General features: G+C 40.0%; 2 protein-coding genes across 5 annotated transcripts in view; one reads left to right on the top strand and one right to left on the bottom strand.

Moving 5' to 3' along the window:
• The first annotated feature begins 614 nt into the window (after positions 1-614).
• On the top strand, positions 615-8,347 carry LOC102194559 (secretory carrier-associated membrane protein 1-like). Of its 4 annotated transcripts, XM_005741797.1 has the most exons (10): positions 615-865; positions 1,706-1,786; positions 2,012-2,122; positions 3,657-3,668; positions 3,985-4,096; positions 4,843-4,971; positions 5,154-5,313; positions 5,974-6,075; positions 6,170-6,287; positions 7,424-8,347. In XM_005741797.1, exons 1-10 carry the CDS (start codon positions 809-811, stop codon positions 7,583-7,585), a joined length of 1,044 nt encoding a protein of 347 aa, XP_005741854.1. In that variant the 5' UTR covers positions 615-808; the 3' UTR covers positions 7,586-8,347. The 4 variants fall into 4 exon arrangements, with proteins under 4 accessions (XP_005741854.1, XP_005741856.1, XP_005741855.1 ...); XM_005741799.1 differs by lacking the exon at positions 1,706-1,786; XM_005741798.1 differs by lacking the exon at positions 3,657-3,668.
• Positions 8,348-12,417: 4,070 nt separating this feature from the next.
• Positions 12,418-13,918, bottom strand: part of LOC102194268 (lipoma HMGIC fusion partner-like 2 protein) — a 10,939-nt gene continuing 9,438 nt past the window's right edge. The window contains exon 3 of the mRNA XM_005741796.1: positions 12,418-12,844. Coding sequence (XP_005741853.1) covers positions 12,588-12,844 — 257 coding nt within the window. The 3' untranslated portion in view covers positions 12,418-12,587. The remainder of the gene's footprint in view (positions 12,845-13,918) is intronic.

Genomic DNA, 13,918 nt, shown 5'->3' with positions numbered 1-13,918 from the left:
GGATGGATGGATGGATGGATGGAGCATCCATTTTAATGCATATGTGCAAAACGTAGGAGAGTATGCACACACAGAAAGAAACATATAACTAAGCTATCATCATCCGATTCAAATAGGTGCTCCAATGGGTTAAGTACAGTAATCCATGATATGGAGTCTACAATGTAAGAGTGAGATTTTCCTTATATTATTAGTCAGAGAATTTGTATCAGTTCAGCATGATGCAGATGGATCCTGTGTTCTGCAGACAGTAAGTAAACATCTGTATACTTACATAACATCACACAAATACAACAAATTGCCATAAAGGCAGGCAGTAGCTTTTGCGTATAGTTTGAGGACTGGATGAACTTTGTGATCAGTAAACTCTCATGTAGTATGTTTTGCACATTGTACTCTGGAAATACGGAGACTGAATGCAACATGTGAACTTGTAATCTTCCATATTTAAGTCTCAAATACTCACACACAGTCCAACACACAAATACAGTACATAACAATACAATACACCAGAGGTGTGTCGTGCAGTGCTCTGCACATTTGTGTACAGAGGTAGCGCACCTGCCCGGGCATCATGCTGTCCGCGGTGCTGAAACAGTGACGTAGACCGTTCTGTTAATCACGCATCCTCTCTTCTCCTGCCATTTTTGTGCTACTGGCTAACTTGCTAATAAAGGGGTCTCCATCAGCAGGAGGCGGAGAAGACTGCAGGCGGCAGAGAGAAGCAGTCAAATCAAAGGACCTGAGTCTTCCCTGGAGAATCGGGGAGTTCCCGCACACAGGAAACTCTTGTTAGAAAGGCTACACAATGTCCGATTTCGACAGCAACCCGTTCGCAGACCCGGATTTCAGCAATCCTTTTCAGGTAGCTGACATGGCTAGCTAGCAAGCAAGCAAGCTAGTATACGCTTGAAAACCCACTGAGGCCAATCTCACTTTAGCATCCCTGCTTGCAGAATGAGCTAATCATCAAATTTTATTCCTCGATAGTTTTGTAGAGGGAGTGCCGAATAATTACATGGTCACAATTCACTGTTGCTGGGGATATCTATTGTAAACGAATTTAAAGGAATTATGTCATTTGAGAACAAAGACACATTATGTCAACGTTAGCTAGCTGGATAGCATTAGCTCTGCCCACCGTCTGTAAACACTCGCTGGCCACTGCTAGCTTGATGGACAGTTTACCGGGTGGCTAGCTTAGGACAGGTGCATTTTTGTGCTCATATCACAGTGTTATGTACTTTCACAGTATCCAGCAAACATTTGGCTGCCTTTGCAGTCATGTAGACTAATATTTTGGAAACATAGACACTGTACATCTGTTTTCGATGTTAAGCAAGGGAACAAGTTATTAATTTCTGCTACAGCTTGTATTTTATTCCACCTTTTATAAACCACACGCTTCCAGAAATCTTAAGGCTTTCATTTCAAGCAACTGTTGAGTCCCCTTTACTTGAAGCTGTGTTTATCAGGGTGTTTAAACTTGCGCGTTTTTAGCTTTTCACAAAACATGGTGGAAAGCCTTAATATTAGTAGAATACCATCATTAAAGTGAGACATTTACATGTTGTTTATGTAAACTTCTCACCGCTGATTTTCAGAAACTAAAGACCGTCTAACGGCATCTTGTGAATGAAGCTTTTGGTCTTGCAGTTTTAGTTTTAACTCCCTAAATTCCTATGTGGACCTCTCTGCCCTGTAGGATCCTTCGGTGACCCAGGTGACACGATCTGCCCCTCCTGGTGGTCTGGAGGAGTATAACCCCTTCACAGACGCCAGAACGGTCAGCTTTACGGGCAACTTCATTTCATTGATGAGTAGTGTGCATGCATGCGTTTATGTGCTTCTTAGTCAGTGACCTCGTTTTTATCCCTTACCCTCATCCTCTTTCTCTCCTCCTCCTCTCAGTCACAGAGGATTTCAGTGACAAAATATGACTGTGGCCTAATTACACTTTTTCTTAAAGCTTGCACAAATATTAACATAGAGAATCTCTGCTGGATTACAGGCAGCCCCAAGAAACACCCCCAAATCTACTCCAGCACCTTCCCAGAACACACAGCCTGCCATCATGAAGCCCACAGAAGAGCCGCCAGCTTACTCACAGCAACAGACTCAGGTAAAACACACAGGAGCATTCATATACATGTTTCACATCCAGTTTTCTTCTCATTTTTTTGTTTCAGTTAGGTTGTCAACATGTTTTTGTCATACGCAATTCAAACTAAACATATTTGGTTAGTCGCACTATGTTTTTTCTCATCTTTCTACTAAGTTAATAATATAAAAAGAGCCGTGAGTGTGTTATAGCCATTAAACACACAGTGCCCAATGTGCAAGTGCTGAAAAGTAATTGAAAACATGGCTGTGAAACATTTCTTGGGAAGCAGTGTGTTAACATCGGTTAATGTCTAGCTTGGAGTTGATGAAGAGATGGGTTTTTTTGTAAGCATGACAAGTAAAGAGGGTCAGAGTGCAAGTGAGGTAGATAAGAGAGAAAAATCTGTCAGACAGAGGTGGACATCAACAGCTGGACACAAATGTGTAGATCATTGCAAAATTTCTGTCTATTCTTGTCCTGTTACATCCATCACGTCTTGTCTTGTTTATTTAACTGGAGCAAGTTCAGCACTAGATACAAACCGCTGAGGATACTCATTAACAGAAGGTCCAGAAGGACGCAAAAAAATCAAAGAAAATTTTGGCTTGATGGCGTTGTTTTTTCAGTCTCAAATTTTATCTGTGAAGAATGGTGGAGGTTTTGTTATTGGGGTTTATACGGCTCCCAAGGGAACTCTAACTCTGACATTAATCTTTGATTTTATTGCTGACAGAAGCAACGGGATGAACCTGAATTTACAGTCAAAGAAGCTAAAATGCACTTTAGAGGGAAGATGTTGAAGTTTCCACAGACTAAAGACTTTTCAGAAAGATTAATTTACTGGTCTGAGAAAAAACTCAAGGGAGTCAACTAGGACTGTAGAACTTAAACATTATTAATAGAAATACTGCTTATGTTTTTAAGAGCTACTTTAAACAGTTAATCACATTCTTTGAAAATAAGTAGTATTTTTTAATCCTGCTGAATAAGTGGTACTTTGCACATCTTACACACAGTGCTGGATACGTTTGAAAACATGGGCTAATGTTAGCAGTCTCTCCAACAGCAGACGTCTTTCCTTACATGTCTGTGCAGAATGTAGTTGTACATTTTTCCAATCAAGTGGTTATAAGCTACTGCACTCTCGACACAGCCTAGATACGAGTGGGCTGCAAACTCACACTAGTTTGCGCAGCTGTCTGTCTCATTTCCCACCTGCTTGTTTACAATTTCCCATCAGAGAAAGAGAGAGGCGCTGCTTTCTATGGTGGGTCGCTTTAGTTAACTAGCATTTCTGTTGCAGACTAGCAAAAGCAGCAGTGTTCAAATATCCTTTTTTAGCTAGCTCTGTAGATCCCTGTGTACAAAAAAGAAGAGTTAAAGGTGGCTAGCGAGTCCCAGAGAACCTAGACTTTGGGCTCTATGTGTTAAAGGTGATCAAAATTGAAAAAGAACCAAAAATGTGCAACTGTCCCCATACCTGCAACACTACAACACTTTGTCCTTTCCTCTTGTTCTTCATATACTTATCTGATTTCTGATGGCCCATCAGCGGCGTAATGAGGTACTGCCTTTTCATTTAATGTTTCCTGCACCCTTTTATGTCACTGTCTTGAATAGTGTGGATCCATTCAATGACCCTTTTCCACCTGTAGCATCACTTTAGAGTTGTATAGAGCTAGCTGTTAGAGGCAAGTGAGTGAACTGCAGTTGTTGATACGTTTTAAAATCAGAGCCCGTATTTTCCCTTGTTAAACTAACATGTCTGAGCTTTCCCTGAGTGACAAAACCTTTACTTACATCATTGGACTTCATGTCATACTGGACCTCTGTCAGATGTTGGATTGTGAGCTTTAAGATCACATCTGTGTTTGTCTCAGGACCAAGCGCGTGCTCAGGCTGAGTTGTTGAGAAGGCAGGAAGAGCTGGAGAAGAAAGCAGCAGAGCTCGATCGTCGAGAGAGAGAGTTACAGTCCCACGGAGCCGTTGGAGGTCAGTCAGTCCATCAGTTACCCATTTGAATCACTCGCACGTTTCAACCTCAAAGTCTGAATTCTGGGTCCCACTCAGAGCTGGACTAGCAACAGCGCTGATCTAAAAGTTGACTTCTTACCTTGACACTAAGATATCAGGCGTGGCGCACAATTTGTGAAGAGCATTTTAATTCTGTGCAGGTACAGTTTTACACAAGTATGGAACAGGAAATGTTCCAGTTTAAGTTTTGCACTGTGCCAAAAAATGTCCAGTTGATCAAATGGACCAAAGTGTGTTGCTGTGTGTGAGTGCATGTGTATGTGCGTGTGGTGCAGGATGGGAGTGAAAGCGACACACAAGCTATATATCTTAGTGAATGTCTGATTTACAAAATTGGAAATTTAATACAAGTTGCATAAAATAAATAAATGGTGATTGACAAACACAGTTTTAAAACGTAAAAGAAAGTATTTCTCTGTATTTGAATTAAGAAGGCATAATGTTATAGTGCATGTTCATGTTTAAATGTACATAGGATAAATCTAATTGAATAGACTGAATGAAAGAAACATTTCATGTCAAACACTCATACTTTATTCACATTTACTAATTGTAGGGTAATGTCCGTGGTGATAATAACTTGTAACGTATTTTTTTCTGCCTTGTTAAGATTCTTGCAAACAAATCTGTTAGTATATTTAATAATATTTTAGCTTTAGATGAAAAAGCTCAACATCCAACCACTGCTTCGTTTCTCCACGCAGGGCGGAAGAACAACTGGCCTCCACTACCGGAGAAGTTCCCTGTTGGTCCATGTTTTTACCACGACATTGCAGTGGACATCCCTGTAGAGTTCCAGAAGACTGTAAAGATTATGTACAACCTTTGGATGTGTAAGTGTACTATTTAGCACACCTCATCAATTTCTTTCTAAATTAACCACATCAAGTGGTTAATGATGCAAGTTACCTAAGAAACATCAACCGTTTGGTCATTCACAAGAATCTGTATAGAAAATGTTGCTTAGTATAAGTTTAGGTTTAATCTGAGGTTCTTTGACATCTTTGTTTATCAGTCCATGCAGGCACGCTCTTTGTGAACATGTTTGGCTGTTTGGCCTGGTTCTGTGTGGATCCAACTCGTGGCGTAGATTTTGGCCTGGCTATGCTCTGGTTTCTGCTTTTTACCCCATGTTCTTTCGTCTGCTGGTACAGACCGCTTTACGGGGCTTTCAGGTAAGCTGAAACATGAAAAACCAAAAAGAAGAACACTGCCTTTCCACTGATATTTGGGGTCTAAGTCTCTAAAAATATGTGGGTTCAGTTTTTATAGTTGAAATACAATAAATTGTATACACAGGAAGGTTGGAAAAAGACACCAAAAAAAGAGATTAGGAGAGTAGGTCTAGGTGAACACAGACCTACAGGTATGTTCTCCAAAATCATTTCTGCTTTATCTCCTGTGTCTGTGGCCGATCAAGGCTATCTTAAATAAAAACACTTACCGGTACTGCCTGTCTTCTTCTTAAAGGAGCAGCTCAGGGATTTAAAGTCCCCCTTCTGTGTGCCCAGAAGAACAAGCTCACACAGCATTTCTCAAACATCACAAACTCTCAGCTTCTATAAAAACTGAACAGATGTGCACCTTCCTTTTAACACACATAAATTAACTTAAGATAAAGTTAATAGTGTTCCAAATATGAAACTGGTAAAAAGAGTTGGGCAGCTGACTTTGCCATGTTCTTACCGTGCACTCGACTATTTCACGCATAAAGGCTTTGAGAGAATGAGGGAAGGATTAAGTAATTAATGTTTAATGGAGGATGAACTAGTGGCACAGTTTGACTTTATTCCCTCCACATTGCTCTCTTACCGTTTCTTTTTTTTCCACCGTAGGAGCGACAGTTCGTTCCGCTTCTTTGTCTTCTTCTTCGTCTACATCTGTCAGTTTGGAGTTCACGTTCTACAAACCATTGGCATCACTGGTTGGGGAACATGGTGAGTATTTTGTACTTGAGCTGATCCAGGCACCGTAGATCAGTGTGCACTGAAGATCACATTGTCATCTTGGTTTTTTTCTTTGTCTTGCCAGTGGTTGGATCGCAGCTCTAACTGGCCTGAACACCAGTATCCCTGTAGGAATCATCATGTTACTCATCGCAGCCCTCTTTACTGCTCTGTCTGTGGGCTCCCTCATTATGTTTAAAAAGGTAACACAACACAAAGACGGCATCCTTACAGTGACAAAGGATATTATTAGTAAAAGGTTTTGCTGTGACAATAGAGACGCTGTAAAAGTGAGATGTGGCACTCTGAGAAATCAGTGGGAGAATTTTGGAATGCCAAAGATGGCAGGAGTGCCGAGCAAATCGACAGCCGAAGCGGGAAATATGAGAGCCAGTTGGGCAGTGGCAGACAGATCTACTTGTAACTGTAGTAAAGAGTTAGGGTAGTGTACTCTATAATATCTGCTCTCTGGATTGCAACCTAAACGAGGTCATGATGTTCTGTATTTCGCATTTTGGGCAAAGTCACCAAATCAAATGTAAATGAAGATTCAATCAATTCAGTTTTTATGTGAAGTTGACCTCCGAAATTAAAGTTATGGCTCGTTCTCCATTCATTTTAATTGGGGCTTTGGTTTTATTAGCTTGGAATAAGTGCCAGGATGGCTGCCAATAAAGAAGACTTGCTTCTACGAGGACTTAAGTGGACAGAGAAGAGGGAAACCTCTAAACTAGGGATCTAAAACTACAGCCCACTATGATCCTAAGTTGGCCTTTTAGTAGTGTATCTCCTCCTTTCTCTCACTATAAATGTAATCCTTGTGATGGCTTAGAACAAAGAAAAAGAAGTGCAGTCTCCACAGTGTGACTCAGTTTTTCTATTTGATAAAGAAATGTTCTTGTAGTAAATGAAACAAATCTGTTACAAAACTGCTTTTTTGACTGTTAAATCAACAAAATTTCAAAAGTTTTTATCAATTTGCAGAAAAGACTCTTTAAAATCTTTTTTTAGTTTATAGTGAAAGATCAGAGTTTTTACTTTGCTGGTGTTTTTAAAAAAAAATCTGAAATTAATGCCACTCTCCACATTCTCCAGAGCTGTCCAGTGGACCAGATTGTATTTTTTTCCCAGCCCATTCTGGCCCCTTATGTTTGACACCCCTGGTCTACATCATCTTGTAGTGTGTTAGAAATAAGAATAGTGCTGTATGCCAAGAAGAATCAGTGCTATGACTGGACAGGAAGAGAAACATCTTTCCTATCGTGCTGTGCTGCAGTTCTTTTGGTAAATTTAAACCAAATAAATTGATTGCAACTAATTCCTTGTCTTCTTTCCACAGGTGCACGCGCTCTATCGCACCACCGGTGCTAGTTTTGAGAAAGCCCAGCAAGAGTTTGCGACCGGGGTCATGTCTAACAAGACCGTTCAGACTGCAGCTGCCAACGCTGCAGCCAATGCTGCATCCAACGCTGCTCGCGGGGCCTTCAAAGCTCATCCATAAACAGATGTGGTACACGTGCTCAGTGCTCATTTAAACACACACGCATATACTTAAACACACACACACACACACAGAAAAAATGGAGATGCACAACTCTGGCCCTGCTGGTCCTCGGATCAAATTGATAATATTTGTGAATGTTTGCCCTGCACCGACACACTTTGCTTAAAAAGTGTGAAGCAAAATAACGGAAAAAACTATCGGAGTTGTCCATCTTCACTTTAAATCATATATCAGCTCTCCTGCATCCACCTGGTCAGCTTTTCAGTCAGGTGACTATCTGCTCACATCCCACAAAACATCCAGCAAGTGACTCAAGGTGTGCTCCGACTGTGTGAGATTTCATCGCACACGCTTGCGCACTCCTTTACTCTCCTTGTTCGTCTGTCCCCTCGAGGTGATCCTAGGTCAGGTAAAGGTTGCAGCTCGACCATACCTTATTTCTGTGAGGGTGATGACCCCGAAACAGTTTCCTGCCTGATAAATGAAAAGTGATCTGACCGTGGTGTTTTGCACATAGTTTGGTTTTCTTGCCCGTATACTGAAAGTGGCTGGGCCTCTGTGCGAATGTCTGCTTCACTCCAAGAAAATTGTGGCTCTGATTTCTTTCTTTCTTCTTTTTTTTTTTTTTAATATAATCCAGTGCTCCGTCATTAAGCTCTGAAAGGTAAATGGTACCTTGTCCTATATCTGTGCTTTTGTTGTGAGACAAGTACCATTCTTGTTATAGTAAAAGACAAAACAAACAAAAAAAAAAAATCACAAGAATAGGAAAATGTCTGTATGTTCTTATATAAGGACCTGCCCCCCCCAACAACACCTGCCAGGTGAGCCATTTTTTTCCTGCTCTGTGTGCTACTTTGATTGACAACGTGGGCTGGGTCAGCATCTCTAGATTTGACAGCATGATAGCGGCATGCATGTTTAGCACACCCAAGGTAGCTAAGTCTTTGGCAAAGTCATTCTTCCCACTTCCTTTTGGTCCCAGCTACAAGGAGCTGGTTTTCGGTGAATGTCTGCCTACTTATCCTCCCTCGGTTTTGCTGTGAGGGCTGTTTGCATGTCTCGGTGGCTGCCTGACAGAAGATGACGGTTAAGAGAAGAAAATTGGAGGGAAAAGGGGAATGAAAATTGAATATTAGCTTTTTTTTTCCCCCTTATGTGTGTATTAACGCAAAAACTGTGTGGCCCTCGGTTGTTTTTGTAGCTCCTCATACTCGAAAACTAACGCTGCTATGAATCTCAGAGGCGCTCAGTCGTGGCCTCCCGCTGTCGTGTTTCCTATTGAAAAGGATGCGTACCATTCATAGGGATCGGACCTGCCTTTTCTCACAGAAGAATCACTGTCCACAGTTCTGGATAAAGTGATAAAGCTATCATTTTTCCTGAGATTAACCTGCATACATAAACTTGTAAAAAAAACCATTGACACCGTGTATATGTACACTACATAGGCTAACACTCCATTTTTGTTTTCCTCGGTCAGTAGTGAATTACTGGCATTTGAAGTTTTATAGCCAAAATAAGCATTAATATAACAGAAGATTGGACTTGGGGTGCCGTCACTATGATACACTAATTTATCTACAATAATAACAGTGTTATCCAGCACCAAGTTGTACAGACTACTGTCACTGATGTGAAATATGGATGTGGGTTTCTTTATTTTTTTTCTTTGTGCTTTAGCACCTCTCATGATGTTGGTGAGTGTGTGAAGATGTGCATGGCAGAAGACGGGTGATAACTGGCACTACTGTTATTAAAAATGTATAGCCTGAACTTTATCGTGGACGAAATGCTGTCAGTGTTAGCTAGCTGAGGCTCGGTAATTTGTCCTGAAAGAATAAGCCTAGATCTCTGCAGTATTCTTTTGATTTGGACGTAATTTCATCGAAATTCATTGCACATTTCTTGTTTTATGTTGAACGTAGCGTAAGAGAAAAATGTTTTTATTTATGGTGTAATTTAAACTGTTTGCATTTTGTTTCCTTTTTGGTTTGTGTGGGTTTTTTTTTAATGACACTGTCATAGCATCAGCTAGATTTAAAGGTTTTTTTTAAGTGTTTAATGACTTTGCAACTTGACCTTGCGAGAGGTGTGCTTGTCGTACGAGGATGTGTGTTTATGGTCGGTATGAAAGAGGAAAAGAAATAAAATAAGCTCCCTCAAGTGTTATTCTATGTCCTGAAAAGCTGTGAGAAATCTACCAAATGTCCATACAGATTTGTTTTCAAATCTCAGTTTGTGGTGTGATCCCTTTCCATGTTTTACTTTGAGGTATTCTTTTTCCTTACATACACCCACATGAGTCCCATCTATCTATAGTTTCAAACAGTTGTTTTACAAAGCCATGCTGCAGTGGGTAATTTCTTGATGTATTTGATGAGCTGGTCGGCAGTACAGAACAATGTGTTTGAAGTTTGCCAACACAAAACTGTTTCGGACCTGTGACTATGTTATTTCACTGAATCAGAGAAAAAGAAAAAAAAAACTCATCCAGAAAGGGACACTTGTACATTTTGTAAAGTTGAAAAATCGATCCCCATTATCAAATCACGTGTAAAAAGAAGTAATGCACTCTTGTCTGGCCTTTGTCGCATGTGAAATAGTTTGAGTTTTGTATATTTATGGTATTAACATGAAATAAAATTTCAAAGAAATGATTGTGGATTTGTTATATAATTACAAATTTATCCTCTTGCCGTGATTTAACAAAAAAAAAAAAAAAAACATTAAGAATGACCATGGAGAAGGGTATCTGCTCAAATTCAAACTGTGTCAAAATGAGGAAGGAAAGGTGGTCTCGGAATTTCAGAAACTGCCGTTTTACTGGGAATTTTCCACACAACAATCTAAGGTTTACAGAGGATGAACTGAAAGAGAAAAATCGGTGAGCCGTAGTTCTCTAGGCAAAGATTGTGCTGATGCATGCAGAGGTCAGTGGAGAATTATTCAGCTTGAAGCAGTGTGACCAAAGGCAACAGTAACTCTCACATCTTGGTTGTAACTGCTTGTTATAATGAACCAAAGTATGCAGAAGATAATCTCTGAGCATACAACGCATTAAACCTTGAAGCAGATGTGCTACAGATGTCACTCAGCTAACTAAAACTTGCTCTACCATTTGCAAGATGGTAGGCTCATTCTCATGACAATTTTTTTTTTTTTTATTCATACATCCATTCATTTATTTATTTTACTGGTCATGTTTGAATACAAATTACTATTTTTTGGTGGCATACTAAACAAAAAGTTTAAGAACCACTTAGACTCCGAAGCCTGTGACACAGTTTGTAGGGTATCATACATACATGCTTAGAGATGAAAAGAGTCACGAGATTTTCAAAAGTTAAACAAATGGATTTAATATAAAATTTAAAAATTGCCAGTAAACAAAACAAAACAAAACAAAAACAAAACAACCAACTTGTTAATCATCTCATATCACTTCAGATTTACCTCACAAGCCTCTTAACACTGTTATGAGCTAATGTCCACCGTCCGTCTCCAGGGGTCAGTGTTTCATCAGGAAGTCTTGGCACAGTAGAAACAGAGTTTACACATTTCTAACACAGAGTAAAGAAGTCCTGCTTTATTTAAGCACGGGTTCTCTGTCCTCAGATATATCACCTTCTCATACACGAAGCCTCATACAGTGTTCCACTTATACTCTTTTGTTAATGTAACAAAAATAGACAGTATATATTTAATCACAGTCATACTATGTGTTTGGATGTAAATCCATATCACAAGTTCACTTTCATTCTGCCTACTTGCTCTCAGAAAACAACACTAATGGAATTATTGCACATCTACAATGAATAAAAGCACTGCATCACATGAATCCTAACATATACAGAAACATTTAAATGGATTAATTAGGAATTAATACAATATGCAGCAATGTGAAATGATTTAAAGGCAGAGTGCAAAATAAAATACCGGTAGGTTCCAATTGGAAAACCATCAAACTGCGATGGAGGTTCACTTTAATCAGCTTTGCAAAAGTGTCCAAATCACTCACGAGTGGGAATGAAGTGTAATGACCCAGTGGGAGGTTTTTTCAATCCTTATCTTTTGGGCACCTTCACAAAGCCAGACTTGTGTTTATGGCTTTCTGCATGTCATACGGTATTTCATGATAAACCACCTGCTTCATCTTGCTGCTTTAGCCCGTCACGAAGCCACACACAATGAAACATCTGGCAGAGCTCTGTTTTCTTTTGTTTGTTTCTGCATACGCACACACAAACTGTTATTAAGCTACACAATCAGTTAAACAGGAGGAGCTCCCTTTGAAACTAAAAATCCCTTCTGTGGTGATTTTCAACTTAAAGCGTTTAAAAAGAGTCTCAATGTCCTGCTACCACAGAATCAGAGCACATAGGCATTTAAGAAACCTCAAGTTAATGTCTATCACCAGAAGTGGCAAAAGTACAGATTTTCTTTACTCAAGCATTATTATTAATAAAATATTTGTACAAGAACGTTGCTGGGTGTTTGAGTTGTTGAATCTGGTAGTGGTTAGTGATCGAACCCTATGAATGAACATAATGATGGTTAAAACAAATAAACTGGCTTTCTGGCCGTGTTTAACATGTTAAATCTAAAAACCTATCCACTGCCAATCCAATTTATTTCACTAACCTCCTGCTATTCCAGCAAAAAAACAAAAAACGTATAAGTATATAAGTTTTCCTCCTTCTCCAGCTTTACCAGAGATTTTTAAACTGAAGTTCTAAAAGGGGGGAAGCATTTTATTCCCTTTTCAACTGCTCATCAGGTAGTCTCCATCGCAAGAGAGTAAAAATTTTTTTTTTAAAGTCGGGGGGGGGGTTATTAAGGCCGTTTACAACAATCAGCTGATTTTATCCAGACTATCACGAGGGGGGAAGAAAATCACCACCGAGAAACATCTGTCCTCCCTCCACGAAGTTGTAGTCCACATCAGAGAAATTACACCGTGGGTGATCTTCTGCAGCTTCCCAGGTTTTCTAAAGGCTCAGAGCAGGCAGATCAGACTTTTCCCATCCTCAATCTCCTCCTGAACTTTATCGCTGGAAGTAGCGATCTCGGCCTGTGCAGACAGAACGGCACACAGGAAGGTTGCTAGCGTTCCTCCTATCGCTGTGTAGAACGCCCAGCCAAGTGAACAATTAAATGGTCGAAACGGCAACGCATCGGAGCCACAGTAGAACTTCACCTTCTCTGAACCCCAACCAGCAGGGTACAGCATGAGGCCGACCATCAGTAACAGGCCTGGAGGAAGAGCAGGTGATGATATGAGGGGTTTAGTCATGTCAGAGCTGAAGGTTTGAACAAATCGCAGTGCAGGTGGGAGAATAGTGAGTCAACTTTGCTAAAGACGACACCAATTTTTCAGCTGATGAGCTGATTTGTAATGGGTGGAGAGAACTCCTTTGACCCTCATCCTCAGTGGTGATATCACGTAATTACAGACTACCTACTCAATAAAGCTGGGCAGTCAAACCCGCCTGTGTGATTCATTGCAAAATATACAGTGGTAAGATTAATAAACTTGGGAAAGTATGATGAACATCAGATGTTGTAAAGTCAGATGTTGTAACTTGCCAACACAAAAGCAGTACTGACATTCCTTACAGACTATGGCATGATTTCAAAACTGAGCTCGAACAGCCTTGCTTGCACAGACTTGATGTGATAGACGCTATACTGGCATATTAGCAATAGCTCTGGAGCAAGTGATATGCAGCTCCTCAGTTTCTTGAATTTGACCATGATTCAGCACTGCTATTCTTGAAATCAGTTCCTGTAACATACAACATCTAGTATTAATGGTAGATTCATGGCAATGAAAAAAGAAAAAAAAAAAAAACTTATATTCATGTATTTGTTGTATGTTTGTAGCCTCATGGCAAGTCAGCTATGATAAGTTCAAGCCCACTGCAACCCTAAATTCAATAAACAATTATGGAGGGTTGGTTTGCAGGCTTGTTATTTTTCTAAGAGTAAATATACGGAAACTCTGAAACTTTGTGTCTGGACTCAAAAATGAATCTGTCTTGGTTGAGACTGGTCTTTTTAATAAGTCCTTCTGTTTATAATGTTGCTATTTTACTTCTTTATTTGACACCTGACTGTGTTATAGTATATTAATTGTTTATTTTTATTGCCATTTGCTGGATTGAGGTATGATTTCTGCCACCTATCCAACAACTATTCTTCATCTTCATCTTTCACGGGCGGTCGTTGCTCAAGAGTTGGCAGTTTGCCTTGTAATCGGAAGGTTGCCGGTTCGAGCCCCAGCTCCAGTGGTCAGAGGGCCTGGTGGTGCCAGTGTCCAGCAGCCTC

Source organism: Pundamilia nyererei, unplaced genomic scaffold, assembly GCF_000239375.1.
Source record: "Pundamilia nyererei isolate P.nyererei 1_Seehausen unplaced genomic scaffold, PunNye1.0 scaffold00113, whole genome shotgun sequence".
Lineage (NCBI taxonomy): Eukaryota > Metazoa > Chordata > Actinopteri > Cichliformes > Cichlidae > Pundamilia > Pundamilia nyererei.
Note: the sequence above shows the minus strand (reverse complement) of the source record. Positions and strands in the feature narration are given on the sequence as shown.

What these genes read in the sequence shown, in the direction of transcription:
- LOC102194559 (XM_005741797.1), top strand. Translation starts at nt 809, where the DNA reads ATGTCCGATTTCGACAGCAACCCGTTCGCAGACCCGGATTTCAGCAAT. An exon ending in ATTTCAGCAATCCTTTTCAG is followed by an intron (nt 866 to 1,705) that starts GTAGCTGACATG and finishes TCTGCCCTGTAG; the next exon opens with GATCCTTCGGTGACCCAGGT. An exon ending in ATCACTGGTTGGGGAACATG is followed by an intron (nt 6,076 to 6,169) that starts GTGAGTATTTTG and finishes TTGTCTTGCCAG; the next exon opens with TGGTTGGATCGCAGCTCTAA.